A 14,331-nucleotide genomic window follows, 5' to 3' on the forward strand; every position below is an offset into this window, starting at 1 on the left:
TGTAGTAAGTATACCTGATGTTTCAAGAGGAACTCCAAGGCTTTAAATAGTAGGTCAGTCCTTGGTCCATGAAGATGGACCAGTCCACCAAAGAGGTGATGTCCCTAGATGCCAGTCATCAGAAGTTTTTTACAGACTCCCCTGTCTGGCCCATTCAGGTTCCTCTGGAGAATAGATCAATCTTCTCTGGAGCTCTGTTCCAGTTTCTGGAGGAGAACAATAAATGGAGAAACCACTTCATCTTCGTTCCTGACTGCTACACTATCAACTACTATGACAACAAAGCGGTAAGGAAAGACTTCATTCAAATGCCCCCCCCCCCCCATTATGATGGTGTATTTGTAAGTATTAGTGAATTGGCTAATAAAATGTGTCAATCCCTGTAATATACATGGAGTTCTAGATGTGTATTATATCTGCAAGGCTCATTCTCATAAATGTCATATTGTTTACAAGTTTAGTATTTGGGGATAAAGATGCAATAGAGCAGTACATCTGCCTTGTCCTTGTGTTCCCCGTCAGTCTCACGAGAGAGGGCTTCACCCCAAGGGAAACATCAACTGTGCTGGGTACAAAGTGCTGACTTCAATGGATCAGTACCTGGAGCTGCTCAACAACAGCCTGCCTGGTGAGCACATGTTGGGACTGAGAACCAGGGAAGGGGGTGAGGCACATGTTGGGACTGAGAACCAGGGAAGGGGACTGAGAACCAGGGGGGGGTGACATGTTGGGACTGAGAACCAGGGAAGGGGGTGAGGCACATGTTGGGACTGAGAACCAGGGAAGGGGGTGAGGCACATGTTGGGACTGAGAACCAGGGAAGGGGGTGAGGCACATGTTGGGACTGAGAACCAGGGAAGGGGGTGAGGCACATGTTGGGACTGAGAACCAGGGAAGGGGGTGGGGCACATGTTGGGACTGAGAACCAGGGAAGGGGGTGGGGCACATGTTGGGACTGAGAACCAGGGAAGGGGGTGGGGCACATGTTGGGACTGAGAACCAGGGAAGGGGGTGAGGCACATGTTGGGACTGAGAACCAGGGAAGGGGGTGGGGCACATGTTGGGACTGAGAACCAGGGAAGGGGGTGGGGCACATGTTATGCAGGTTAACTTTTACTGTCATGAATCTTGCCCTGGCACCAAAACTGAGCGATTTCTGCCAGATGGGCCAGCTGATAAGTCAAAATTGCCTGTCATGAAAACAAACATTAGCTTTTTGGTCTTAATTTAGGATTAGGCATTAGGGTTAGCAGTGTGGTTAGGGTTGACATCAGAGTTCGTGGCTGTGCCAGCTAGTGAACACTGCAGAGCTGCCTCCAGGGCAAGATTCAGGACCATAAATTCCAACCTACATATGTTAAGACTCCTCCCATAAATGCCATATGTCATCATTTTAAAGAGGAACGGAGACCTTGTATTGCACTTATGAACGGCTCGCTGTTATTTGATGTAATGTGGGCATGTTCCTGTTTCCGAAGGGCTGTTTTTGTGCTACTGGATTGTTCACAACGTGTGCAGAAAGGATCACTTCCTGGCTGGTGCAGGACTGTTTGATGCAGTGTTGTATAGACTGTAAATTATTGTCTGAATATTTGGTGTATTGTGAAGGATTGTCAACACAATTTCACCATATCAAAATTCCGGTTACATGTAAATGTACTTGTTGCATAAAGGTTATTGTGATGGTGTGTTTCAGGTGTAAAGGCTAAAGTGGGTAACGCTCCCTTCCTGAAGTGTGCCACCCAGTTCCCCCTGATCCTGTGGCACCCGTACGCCCGCCACTACTACTTCTGTGTGGTGACGGAGAAAGAACAGCAGAAGTGGCATGCAGTCTTTCAGGACTGTGTAAGACATGCCAATGATGGTGCGTATCCCTGTCAAACCAACACATTCAATCCCAGACTCACTGTATTACCCGTCGAGATCATCCTGTCATTCATTCTGTGGTCTATTTCACTCTGTGGTTGTGCGCATGTTGAAACACAAGTGTCCATTTTTATGGTTCTGCGGAATGCTTGAAGGTTCTGCGGAATGCTTGAAGGTTCTGCAGCATGCTTGAAGGTTCTGCGGCATGCTTGAAGGAACTTAATTGCAGTGTTCAAACATAGTGAGTGACCGAAGTGTCGAGATGAATTGGTTCCCAGCCTTGGTCCCGAGGTGTTATGGTGAGGCAGTTATTGAGTAATACATGAAGGCAAGAGCACACTTGTCTAGAATCAATGGCCTCAAGAGTTTTGATATGTATAGCAAAGTTGTTGATTTAGAGCCCCATTTAACAGTAGTGCATTGCTACTAGCGGTAGCATAATGACATGTTAGCTGTTCCCATAGACTTCCAGTCATTGAGCCAACGACTAATCATTTAAGTGCGCCTTGACAGAAACTTATTAAAATATTGTATTTATTTATTGCAGCGGTGGGCCACCACTGCTTAATGAATATAGGTGAAACACTGGCTCAAATATTTTAAAGATTTCAAATAGCATTTGAACCCAGGTCTGCCCACTAATATCAGACTAGATATAACTCAAACAGGAAGAGAGATATGAGCAGGCTAGTGGAGTGTAGCAGTGAAGTATACACTGAACTGACTGCTGATGAAGTGATTATGTCTGAACCCAGGAATTATGGCTTCCAGCTGACCACCGCCTAGCCAAACCCAGACTGTGTTGTCCTCCCACCATCCTCACTGTCTCTTGATGTGTCCCATCATGTTTCTCATGCAACAGCCTCTCTGCAGAAATTTAGATTGATCAACAGTGATAGAAGTGTCACCTGTTTCCATACAGGTCTGTGTCAATATAAAAGCCTAGTAGGTTTACAATCCAGTACATTATGATCATATGGGGACTGTTAACAATTCTCCTAGGGACTTACTGATAGTGTTTTGAATTAGGCCACCCATGTTGGCTCTGTAGAGCTGCACAGCAACTATGCTGGCAGAGACTGACGTATAGCTACATAGTTTATACATAGTTCTATGGTTTTTGCTTCATTTCCTCTACCAGCTTGTGTCACTCATTCCATTGCGTGTCTGTGTGTTTACGCTCCTCCCTTGTACTTCATTGTTGAATTAAGGTCACTGGTTAGTAAGGAACTCCCCTCACCTGGTTGTCTGGGTCTTAATTGAAAGGAAAAAACAAAAACCAGCCAACACTAGGCCCTCCATAGAAAGAGTTTGACACCCCTGATCTACAGTATAATAAGCAGCCACAGCACTTGAGCATTGACATCTGTAGTAACATCCAGTTAGTTATAATGTCCAAGCAGACAAACTCTGGTGAATGTTGCATTGGAATAGCCTGTGTCCCAGTCTGTTTGTGCCATCATACCAACTCCCTGTCATGGTTTGGTTTGACAATGACCGCACCAACAGATCTGGGACCAGGCTAGTAATTGGACAGATTTGGATTCTGGGATAGACTGTCCCCATAGCGACAGGGAAGACAGTCTCTGAGAGGGACCTGCCACGCTGTACTTTCCTCTGTATTTGCGAGCTTACGTAAACCGTATGCCATACACATGATTCAATATGTTTTAGAACTGGCGTCATGTAAACTTGGGTCCAACAGTTTCATCATTGACAGGAAGGAAATGAAATCTGCTGTATCTGTCTGCACAGGGCCTGTGTTGTTTTGGTTATTGTGTGCAGACCAATGTTTTACTTTAATTGCAGTGTGTCATGTTTTTATATACATGTATTATGAGTAGACCAGGAATACTTTTGGAGGTTTATTTATTTATTTTTAGCAGGGTGAATGTGAGGACAGTGTTTTGGGACGAGATCTATGCTCCCTGAACTAAGAAAAAAGAGCTGTACTGTACTCACTCCATTCTCTTTAGCCTCTACGTGGCCACCAGAGTTATCTTTCATTGAGGAATAAATCGGATTAGAAAAGAAACAGTCATGTCTGTAGAGAATCCCAAGAATGACAGCTGCCTCTTGCCTGCTCAAAGATTCCTTTACCAGATTTTCTCTATTAAGTTAGAGCTTGTTCCATTTGTCTAAACAACGAGTCTACGGTAAGCCCCGGGGGTCTTCCTTCATGCCCTCTCCCTCTCAACATAAAACATGTGGCCAGCTCATGCTAAATTCCCTACAGACACTTTCTTGTTATGTCAGAAAACAAACTGTCCTCTAACTCCCAGATACTGTCAGCAGTACTTAGCATGTCTACTATACAACAGTGGATGACTCAATTAAGTCACAAAATGACTCTAATTAAACCATCAGATTGTGGACCAGGAGTGCTTAGTCAGGCAATCCATCCCTGTGCTCGTTTTGTGTAATTGTTATTTAACCTTTTTAATTAACCAGGCAAGTCGGTTAAGCACAAGTTCTTATTTACAATGACGGACTACCCCAACCAAACCTGGACAACGCTGGGCCAATTGTGCGCCGCCCTATGGGACTTCCAATCCCGGACGGATGTGATACAGACTGGATTCGTACCAGGGACTGTAGATGCACTGAGATGCAGTGCCTTAGACCTCTGCACCACTCGGGAGCCCTGTTACTACACAGCTGATTCAAATGATCAAAGCTTGATGGTTAGGTTTTTTTATTCTTTTGAGTAAGCTGTGTAGTGCTATAGCAAAAACCCATATAGTGTACCCCTTGGGGTCCTGAGGACCAAGTTTGGGGGAACCCTGGTTTAGGGTTTAACTACCCATTTATGTTTCAGTCGTTTTAAGGATTAGCACTTCAAGTACTGTGATCTCTTTATTAGGGTTGCAAAAGGAGGGTATATAGTGCCTTGCGAAAGTATTCGGCCCCCTTGAACTTTGCGACCTTTTGCCACATTTCAGGCTTCAAACATAAAGATATAAAACTATTTTTTTGTGAAGAATCAACAAGTGGGACACAATCATGAAGTGGAACGACATTTATTGGATATTTCATACTTTTTTAACAAATCAAAAACGGAAAAATTTGGGAATGCAAAATTATTCAGCCCCTTAAGTTAATACTTTGTAGCGCCACCTTTTGCTGCGATTACAGCTGTAAGTCGCTTGGGGTATGTCTCTATCAGTTTTGCACATCGAGAGACTGACATTTTTTCCCATTCCTCCTTGCAAAACAGCTCGAGCTCAGTGAGGTTGGATGGAGAGCATTTGTGAATGACTTGGCCATTCTAACACCTGGATATGTTTATTTTTGAATCATTCCATTGTAGATTTTGCTTTATGTTTTGGATCATTGTCTTGTTGGAAGACAAATCTCCGTCCCAGTCTCAGGTCTTTTGCAGACTCCATCAGGTTTTCTTCCAGAATGGTCCTGTATTTGGCTCCATCCATCTTCCCATCAATTTTAACCATCTTCCCTGTCCCTGCTGAAGAAAAGCAGGCCCAAACCATGATGCTGCCACCACCATGTTTGACAGTGGGGATGATGTGTTCAGGGTGATGAGCTGTGTTGCTTTTACGCCAAACATAACATTTTGCATTGTTGCCAAAAAGTTCAATTTTGGTTTCATCTGACCAGAGCACCTTCTTCCACATGTTTGGTGTGTCTCCCAGGTGGCTTGTGGCAAACTTTAAACTACACTTTTTATGGATATCTTTAAGAAATGGCTTTCTTCTTGCCACTCTTCCATAAAGGCCAGATTTGTGCAATATACAACTGATTGTTGTCCTATGGACAGAGTCTCCCACCTCAGCTGTAGATCTCTGCAGTTCATCCAGAGTTATCATGGGTCTCTTGGCTGCATCTCTGATCAGTCTTCTCCTTGTATGAGCTGAAAGTTTAGAGGGACGGCCAGGTCTTGGTAGATTTGCAGTGGTCTGATACTCCTTCCATTTCAATATTATCGCTTGCACAGTGCTCCTTGGGATGTTTAAAGCTTGGGAAATATTTTTGTATCCAAATCCGGCTTTAAATTTCTTCACAACAGTATTTCGGACCTGCCTGGTGTGTTCCTTGTTCTTCATGATGCTCTCTGCGCTTTTAACGGACCTCTGAGACTATCACAGTGCAGGGCATTACACTTGATTACACACAGGTGGATTGTATTTATCATCATTAGTCATTTAGGTCAACATTGGATCATTCAGAGATCCTCACTGAACTTCTGGAGAGAGTTTGCTGCACTGAAAGTAAAGGGGCTGAATAATTTTGCACGCCCAATTTTTCAGTTTTTGATTTGTTAAAAAAGTTTGAAATATACAATAAATGTCGTTCCACTTCATGATTGTGTCCCACTTGTTGTTGATTCTTCACAAAAAATACAGTTTTATATCTTTGTTTGAAGCCTGAAATGTGGCAAAAGGTCGCAAAGTTCAAGGGGGCCGAATACTTTCGCAAGGCACTGTATATAGCCTTGTCCTACCAAAATGTTTTTCCTATTCTCTTCATAATAGCAGAAATATGACATATATATAAAAGTATGTGTTGCAGCGACGTCATTGTTATCAGACACTGCAGCCACAATGGTGACCAAAGTAGAACTGGAGCTATTGTCTTTCGCCCAGTGATGTAGTCAAGTCACTAAACCTAGAGCCCCAAGTCCCCTGTGCTCGAGTCGCAAGACGCTATGGCTAAAGTCTGAGTCCCAGTGCTCCAGTCCTGATCCAGGAGCTCACGTCTGAGTCCCAGTGCTCCAGTCCTGATCCAGGAGCTCACGTCTGAGTCCCAGTGCTCCAGTCCTGATCCAGGAGCTCACGTCTGAGTCCCAGTGCTCCAGTCCTGATCCAGGAGCTCACGTCTGAGTCACTGGATCCACATGAACTCAAAGCCACCGGTCGGCTGTATTGGTACTTCCCAGTAGGACCAGTCCTCCATTGGAATGAACGACATTCTACAGTATTTCAAGTCCATGTTTAAAGGACAAAATGACATGTATTTTTGTTTGTTATAATGGAGACTAACATTAGCAGCAAAACAATGACTTTAAAAAATATTTATTTTTGAGGTTCAGTTCACAAAATATAATTTTAAAGTATGTCTGTCATAGAATAAATGTGTCAAAGAATGTAGACATTAATAAATAAGTTTCTATAGATTGAGTGCCAAGATGCTGTGCGGGGGTTTCAATACAATGCCCCCTGTCAGTCATCATGGTTTACAGTGCCTTCGGATAGTATTCAGACCCCTTGACTTTTTCCACAATTTGTTACGTTACAGCCTTATTCAAAAATTATATGAAATAGTTTTTTCTCCTCATCAATCTACACACAATACCCCATAATATTAAAGCAAAAATAGTTTTGTGGAAATATTTGTACTTTTTATTACAAATTTAAAAAACTGATCATGTTTACATAACTATTCAGACCCTTTACTCAGTACTTTGTTGAAGCACCTTCTGGCAGCGATGACAGCATCTATTCTTCTTGGTTATGATGCTACAAGCTAGGCACACCTGTATTTGGGGAGTTCTTTCCCGTTCTTCTCTGCAGAGCCTCAAGCTCTGTCACTTTGGATGGGGAGCGTCTCTGCACAGCTATTTTCAGGTCTCTCCAGAGATGTTTGATCGGGCTCTGACTGGGCCACTCAAGGACATTCAGAGACTTGTCCCAAAGCCACTCCTGTATTGTCTTGGCTGTATGCTTAGGGTTGTTGTCCTGTTGGAAGGTGAACCTGTAGCAAAGGTTCTGAATACTTATGTAAATATGGTATTTATTTTTTGCTGCAGAGATGGTTGTCCTTCTGGAAGTTACTCCCATCTCTACAGAGGAACTCTAAGCTCTGTCAGAGTGACCATCAGGTTCTTGGTCACCTCCCTGACCAAGGCCCTTCTCCCTGAGTGCTCAGTTTGGCTGGGTGGCGAGCTCTAGGGAGAGTCTTGGGGGTTCCAAACTTCTTCCATTTAAGAATGATGGAGGCAACTGTGTTCTTGGGTACCTTCAATGCTGCAGAATTGATTTTTGGGGGCGTGCCTTTCCCCAGCTCTGTGCCTCGACACAATCCTATCTTGGAGCTCTATGGACAATTCCTTCTACCTCATGGCTTGGTTTTTGCTCTGACATGCACTGTCAACTGTGGGACCTTGTATCTGGCCTTTACAAATCATGTCCAATAAATTGAATTTACCACAGGTGGACTCCAAGTTGTTGAAACATCTCAAGGATGATCAATGGAAACCTGAGCTCAATTTCAAGCCTCATAGCAAAGGGTTTGAAAACTTGTCAAGTTTTTCTGTATTTTTAATTTTTAAGTTAGCAAATATTTCAACAATTTGCTCTGTCATTATGGGTATTATGTGTAGGTTGCTGAGTATGGTATTTAAAAAAATTAAAAAAAACATTTTAGAATAAGACTGTAACGTAAAAAAATGTGGAAAAGGTCCAGGGGTCTGAATACTATCCGAAGACGCTGTATACAGTCGTGGCCAAAAGTTGAGACACTATTAATTGTCACAGTCTGCTGCCTCAGTGTCTTTTAGATATTTTTGTCATGTGTTACTATGGAATACAGAAGTATAATTACAAGCATTTCATAAGTGTCAAAGGCTTTTATTGCCAATTACATGAAGTTGATTCAAAGAGTCAATATTTGCAGTCTTGACCCTTCTTTTTAAGACCTCTGCAATCCGCCCTGGCATGCTGTCAATTAACCTCTGTGCCACATCCTGACTGATGGCAGCCATTCTTGCATAATCAATGCTTGGAGTTTGTCAGAATTGATGGGGTTTTATTTGTCCACCTGCCTCTTGAGGATTGACCACAAGTTCTCCATGGGATTAAGGTCTGGAGAGATTCCTGGCCATGGACCCAAAATATTGATGTTTTGTTCCCTGAGCAACTTAGTTATCACTTTTGCATTATGGCAAGGTGCTCCATCATGCTGGAAAAAGCCTTGTTCGTCATCAAACTGTTCCTGGATGGTTGGGAGAAGTTGCTCTCGGAGGATGTGTTGGTACCAGTCTTTATTCATGGCTGTGTTCTTAGGCAAAATTGTGAGTGAGCCTACTCCTTTGGCTGAGAAGCAACCCCACACATGAATGGTCTCAGGATGCTTTACTGTTGGTATGACACAAGACTGATGGTAGCGCTCACCTTGTCTTCTCTGGACAAGCTTTTTTCCGGATGCCCCAAACAACCGGAAAGGGGATTCAACAGAGAAAATGACTTTAACCCAGTCCTCAGCAGTCCAATCCCTGTACCTTTTGCAGAATATCAGTCCATCCCTGATGTTTTTCCTGGAGAGAAGTGGCTTCTTTGCTGCCCTTCTTGACACCAGGCCATCCTCCAAAAGTCTTTGCCTCACTGTGCGTGCAGATGCACTCACCTGCCTGCTGCCATTCCTGAGCAACCAGTACGGTGGTGACCCGATCCCTCAGCTGAATCAACTTTAGGAGACGGTCCTGGCACCCTGGATCCTTCTTCACAACAATTGAACCGCTCTCCTTGAAGTTCTTGATGATCTGATAAATGGTTGATTTTAGGTGCAATCTTACTGGCAGCAATATCCTTGCCTGTGAAGCCCTTTTTGTGCAAATCAATGATGACGGCATGTGTTTCCTTGCAGGTAACCATTGTTGACAGAGGAAGAACAATGATTCCAAGCACCACCCTCATTTTTAAAGCTTCCAGTCTGTTATTCAAACTCAATCAGCAGGACAGTGTTCTCCAGCCTTGTCCTTGTCAACACTCACACCTGTGTTAACGAGAGAATCACTGACATGTCAGCTGGTCCTGGTCCTTTTGTGGCAGGGTTGAAATGCAGTGGAAATGTGTGTTTTGCGGATTTAATTCATTTGCATGGCAAAGAAGGACTTTGCAATTAATTGCAATTCATCTGATCACTCTTCATAACATTCTGGAGTATATGCAAATTGCCATCATTCAAACTGATGCAGCAGACTTTGTGAAAATTTGTCATTCTCAACGTTTGGCCACGACTGTACACATTGGTCTTCAACACATCGCTTGCGCTGCCCATATGTGCTGCTAATATTTGCTTATCACTGAAAAGCCCTACATTTACTGAAACTCTTGTCCAGTCCACTTATTAGTCAGATTTTAGTCACACACAATTTTGTATAGTCTCATTTTTGTCAACAAAAAAAAACATCTTTTTTTTTCTGGGTCTATTTAGTGTCGTCAATTCGCACAAAAAAATGTGTTTGACAAATATTTTAATCACTTATTATTGACAAAACTGGCGTATGGTTGGCAGATGACCGTGTGTTCACTCACACACACCCATTAATATACAGTACTGGGATTTCAGCACAGGCTAGCTTAAATCTTTTTTTTTTTTTTGCTGTTTTGGGGGCCCTTGAAATCCCTCCAATTTCTCCTGAGGCAGTGCCAAAATAAATGGCCTGGCCCCACCCTTAATCTCAGTCACTCACAGAGAGAGGGAAGGGGGGCTAGGCCTGTGCACTTCCTGCCTGTAGCAATGTGCTCTGGTAGATTTATCTACACCCCACCCATAACGCTCCCAGGCCTCTCACACAGCCCTGCCCTACACACATTCACTTCCTGCCTTTGTCACAGCTGGAGTCCACAAACACAGCAATTACACAATTGCATTGAGTTCATTTCTAAATTCTCCCATTTTTATCACAACACAGGGTAGCTCTCTAGGGGCCTCCTGTTGAGTTGTTTGGATGGAGAGCCTGTGCATGCAATTCTAAATCTTGATTCCAAACACAGCTGGATGCGTTCATTATTACTTCATTTTGACGCTTTCAGCAGAGGTGGAGATAATCTAAGCAGAGGGAGCAGGTGGTGTGATTGAACTCTATCCATTAGGGGGAGCAGGTGGTGTGATTGTACTCTATCCATTAGGGGGAGCAGGTGGTGTGATTGTACTCTATCCATTAGGGGGAGCAGGTGGTGTGATTGTACTCTATCCATTAGGGGGAGCAGGTGGTGTGATTGTACTCTATCCATTAGGGGGAGCAGGTGGTGTGATTAAAAGTAAACATATCACATTTACATAAGTATTCAGACCCTTTACTCAGTACTTTGTTGAAGCACCTTTTTGGCAGCGATTACAGCCTCGAGTCTTCTTGGGTATGATGCTACAAGCTTGGCACACCTGTATTTGGGGAGTTTCTCCCATTTCTTCTCTGCAGATGCTCTCAAGCTCTGTCAGGTCGATGCACAGCTATTTTCAGGTCTCTCCAGAGATGTTTGATTGGGTTAAAGTCCGGGCTCTGTCCTTGAGTGGCCCAGCCATTCAGAGACTTGTCCCAAAGCCACTCCTGTATTGTCTTGGCTGTATGCTTAGGGTTGTTGTCCTGTTGGAAGGTGAACCTGTAGCAAAGGTTCTGAATACTTATGTAAATAAGGTATTTATTTTTAGCAAAAAAATCAATACCGGTTTTTGATTTGTCATAGGGTGGTGTGTGTAGATTTGATGGGAGGGGGGGTCAATACATTTTAGAATAAGGCTATAACATTACAAAATGTGGATAAAGTCAAGACGTTTGAAAATGTTCCAAATTTGCAGTATATACACAGTGAGTTAACTGTATATAAACAGAATGAGGTGACCAGCCTTCAGACTACATACGGTACATGAGGAATTAGTTTCAAGGTGCAGTGTACCGGGCAAGTAGCCGGCTAGTCATGGCTCTTCAACAGTCTGATGGCCTGGTGACAGAAGCTGTTTCACAATCATTAAGCCATTATGGGGTGTAGCTACTTCAGTATTCGGAAATGATTGGGCGATTTTTAGGGAAGACAAAAGTTCTTACTTCCTTTAAAATGGTTACTGTGGATTCTCCCTGGGTTGCCATGGCAATGCTATGATAACTAAAAGCAAGGCTACTCCCTTCTGCCACTAGAGGGTGACCTGTTCTGTGTGTGTGTGTGTGTGTGGTCACTCTGCAATCTCACTGTATTAGACTGTTTCCTTTTAAGGAATAGCCTCCTACTTCACTGTCCAGATTAAGACTGTGACCCTTGGTCTACATATACTTCTCTTTCTGGGCAAAGTGCAACAAACTAGGAATGGAGCTCCTTTTTCAAGCATGTTTTAGCCACAAAAATATTTTAGAAAGCATTTTGTATGTATGTACTTTGTAGAAAGTGTAACCAATATTTTCCGAGATTGTTGTGATTAAACTTGGACAATGTGAATTTAGAAAGTATTAAAATCAACCCTTACTATGTTTCTCGTCCACTAACAACACTGCTCCTCTGTGGTTATCCCATAGGTTTATCAGAGGAGAGCCAGGTGCAGACTCCGGCCTTCACAGATGCAGTGAGGCTCTACCGCCAAGCCCACGGGCAGTATGGCACCTGGGAGATGATGTGTGGGATCCCCTCACAGGTCAGCATGCCACAACGAATGACAGTCTGTGTCACGTGCTGGTCTGATCTTTGTGTCTCATTGGTGGTGTTATAGGGCGCTATGAATGAAATCCACTGTTTGGTTATAGTGCGAACACACACACACACACACACACACAGTGACACCACTCTCTGCCCTGTCTGCCTCCCATTCTGCTGTCCAACAGAGGGTCAGGGCCCAGTGAGTTCATGCCTACAGGATTGTGTCACCAGGGCAGGGGCCATAGTGACATCAACTCGCAGCTGGAATGTGCATCTCTAATGATATGCTATTCCCTATGTAGTGCGCTATGGGCCTTGGTCAAAAGTGGTGCACTGTATAGGATACCATTTGGGATTCATCCCTGTATGCTTCCTGTTGCTGTTCACTCTGGGGTTGCTGAGTCATACTGATGGTTATTTTGCTGACCAGGCCAGGGCTCTGACTGTAGGTCATACAAATTGTGGAGCGTGCAGAGCGGAGCACCCAGATTCAGGTGAATAAGACTATGGATTTCGTATCACTATGGAAAAATGGCTGTTGGGTCTCATACAAATACTTTTGGACAGCTGAAGCAAGCTTCAAGGTAATGGTCCTTTCTAATTGTCATCTGTAACACATGAATCCACCTCTGTATGTGTTGTGTATCCCTCCTGTAGATTCTGGCCAACCTGGTGATGGAGACTCTTCTCCCTGAGCTCAGGGATCTGATCTCCCCTCGACTCAAAGGCAAAATGCACGACAGGCAGAGGAACTGGATGCTAGTAAGTCCCATCTCTCACCCAACAGTCCAAGTACACCTTTATATATTATACCAAGCAAGCGGGGAAATATCTTACCCCTTAGCTTCTGTGGTTCCTGTTTTGACATGAGTCCCTGTGTTCCCCTGCTCTGTACCTGATGGGTGGGCTTTACGCCAACCTGTTTGTGTATCTTTTCAAAAGGGCTGGGATCAAGGCAGAAGATGAATTTCTTTTGACTGCAAGGAAAATGGTTCAATAAAGTATTCTTCTGTGTCCCCATGAAGGTCTGTGACGCGGTGTATGGTCTGGTGGTGAGGCAGGCCCAGGCCCAGTACGAGGCTGTGGTGCAGAGCTGTGAGGCCCAACGCCCTCCTCTAGAGGCCTCCATACGCACAGACATGGACCAGATCATCACCTCCAAGGAGCATGTCGCCAACAAAATCAAAGGTGAGCCCTCGGTGACCTCTGCTGTTAGTTCTGTGGACGACTCTTTGTCCCCTTTTGGACGACTCTTTGTCCCTTTTTCATTGTCCTATCAAAATAAAGAAATATCACACAAATATATTTAAGAGGATGAGCCCTCCACAGAAGAATGAAGTTGACCCTAGTCCTAGAAACTGACCCAAGGTCAGTTTTTCCAACCACCTCGTGTGACGTTTTTACAATTATTCCTGCACAATAACACACTATGGTTACCAGTAATTTATAATACAGGAATTTTCTTTTCATGCTACCCACAACCCCACCCAACTTCTCATCTACCTTCTCAGCCACAACCCTACCCACCCCCCCACCCAGACATCTCTTCCCTATGGCTGGGAGAAGAGCAGACATTTATAAACAAATAATAACACAGACATACAGTAAAATTACAATACAATTATATGCATAAGAAAAAACAATTAAGTCATGCATTTTGTTGGAGTGAACTCATCTGACGTCTCTGTTCCAAGGGCAACTTGGAACAGTAACTGGTCAATCCCAGTAGCTTCACTGCACAGTGGATCATAGTCCTCCATGTCTGGTCTGCATGTTTACCTGTGAGTCCACAGGGATTTACCAACAGATTGACAGGTGATTTTCACAGCCACATATGGCTCGATTCAATCCGTAACGCGGAAAAGTTCAGCGTGATTTGAAAAGGAAAGGCATAATGTTTTCGCATTAGCGGAGACTGCATTCCCTTTAAGCGCTGCATATGTCATCTCAATCAGAAAATACCTTTACATTTCAAGCGTGCAATCTGTATAGCAGCGACGCAGATTCAGTAGAGCCCTCCTTTGACAGGTTAATGTTGTGTGACCGCATGTGTCCATCGAGTGGAACGCAGGAAGACTAGCAGCATTCCACAGTTATGATG

At 43.9% G+C, this 14,331-nt stretch overlaps 1 protein-coding gene across 1 annotated transcript in view; it reads left to right on the forward strand.

Moving 5' to 3' along the window:
- Window positions 1-14,331, forward strand: part of LOC112262586 (protein Niban 2) — a 43,514-nt gene that overhangs the window by 13,598 nt on the left and 15,585 nt on the right. Inside the window, exons 3-8 of the mRNA XM_024438214.2 lie at window positions 159-287; window positions 523-628; window positions 1,697-1,864; window positions 12,113-12,228; window positions 12,888-12,992; window positions 13,256-13,418. Coding sequence (XP_024293982.1) covers window positions 159-287; window positions 523-628; window positions 1,697-1,864; window positions 12,113-12,228; window positions 12,888-12,992; window positions 13,256-13,418 — 787 coding nt within the window. The remainder of the gene's footprint in view (window positions 1-158; window positions 288-522; window positions 629-1,696; window positions 1,865-12,112; window positions 12,229-12,887; window positions 12,993-13,255; window positions 13,419-14,331) is intronic.

Source organism: Oncorhynchus tshawytscha, linkage group LG12, assembly GCF_018296145.1.
Source record: "Oncorhynchus tshawytscha isolate Ot180627B linkage group LG12, Otsh_v2.0, whole genome shotgun sequence".
NCBI lineage: Eukaryota > Metazoa > Chordata > Actinopteri > Salmoniformes > Salmonidae > Oncorhynchus > Oncorhynchus tshawytscha.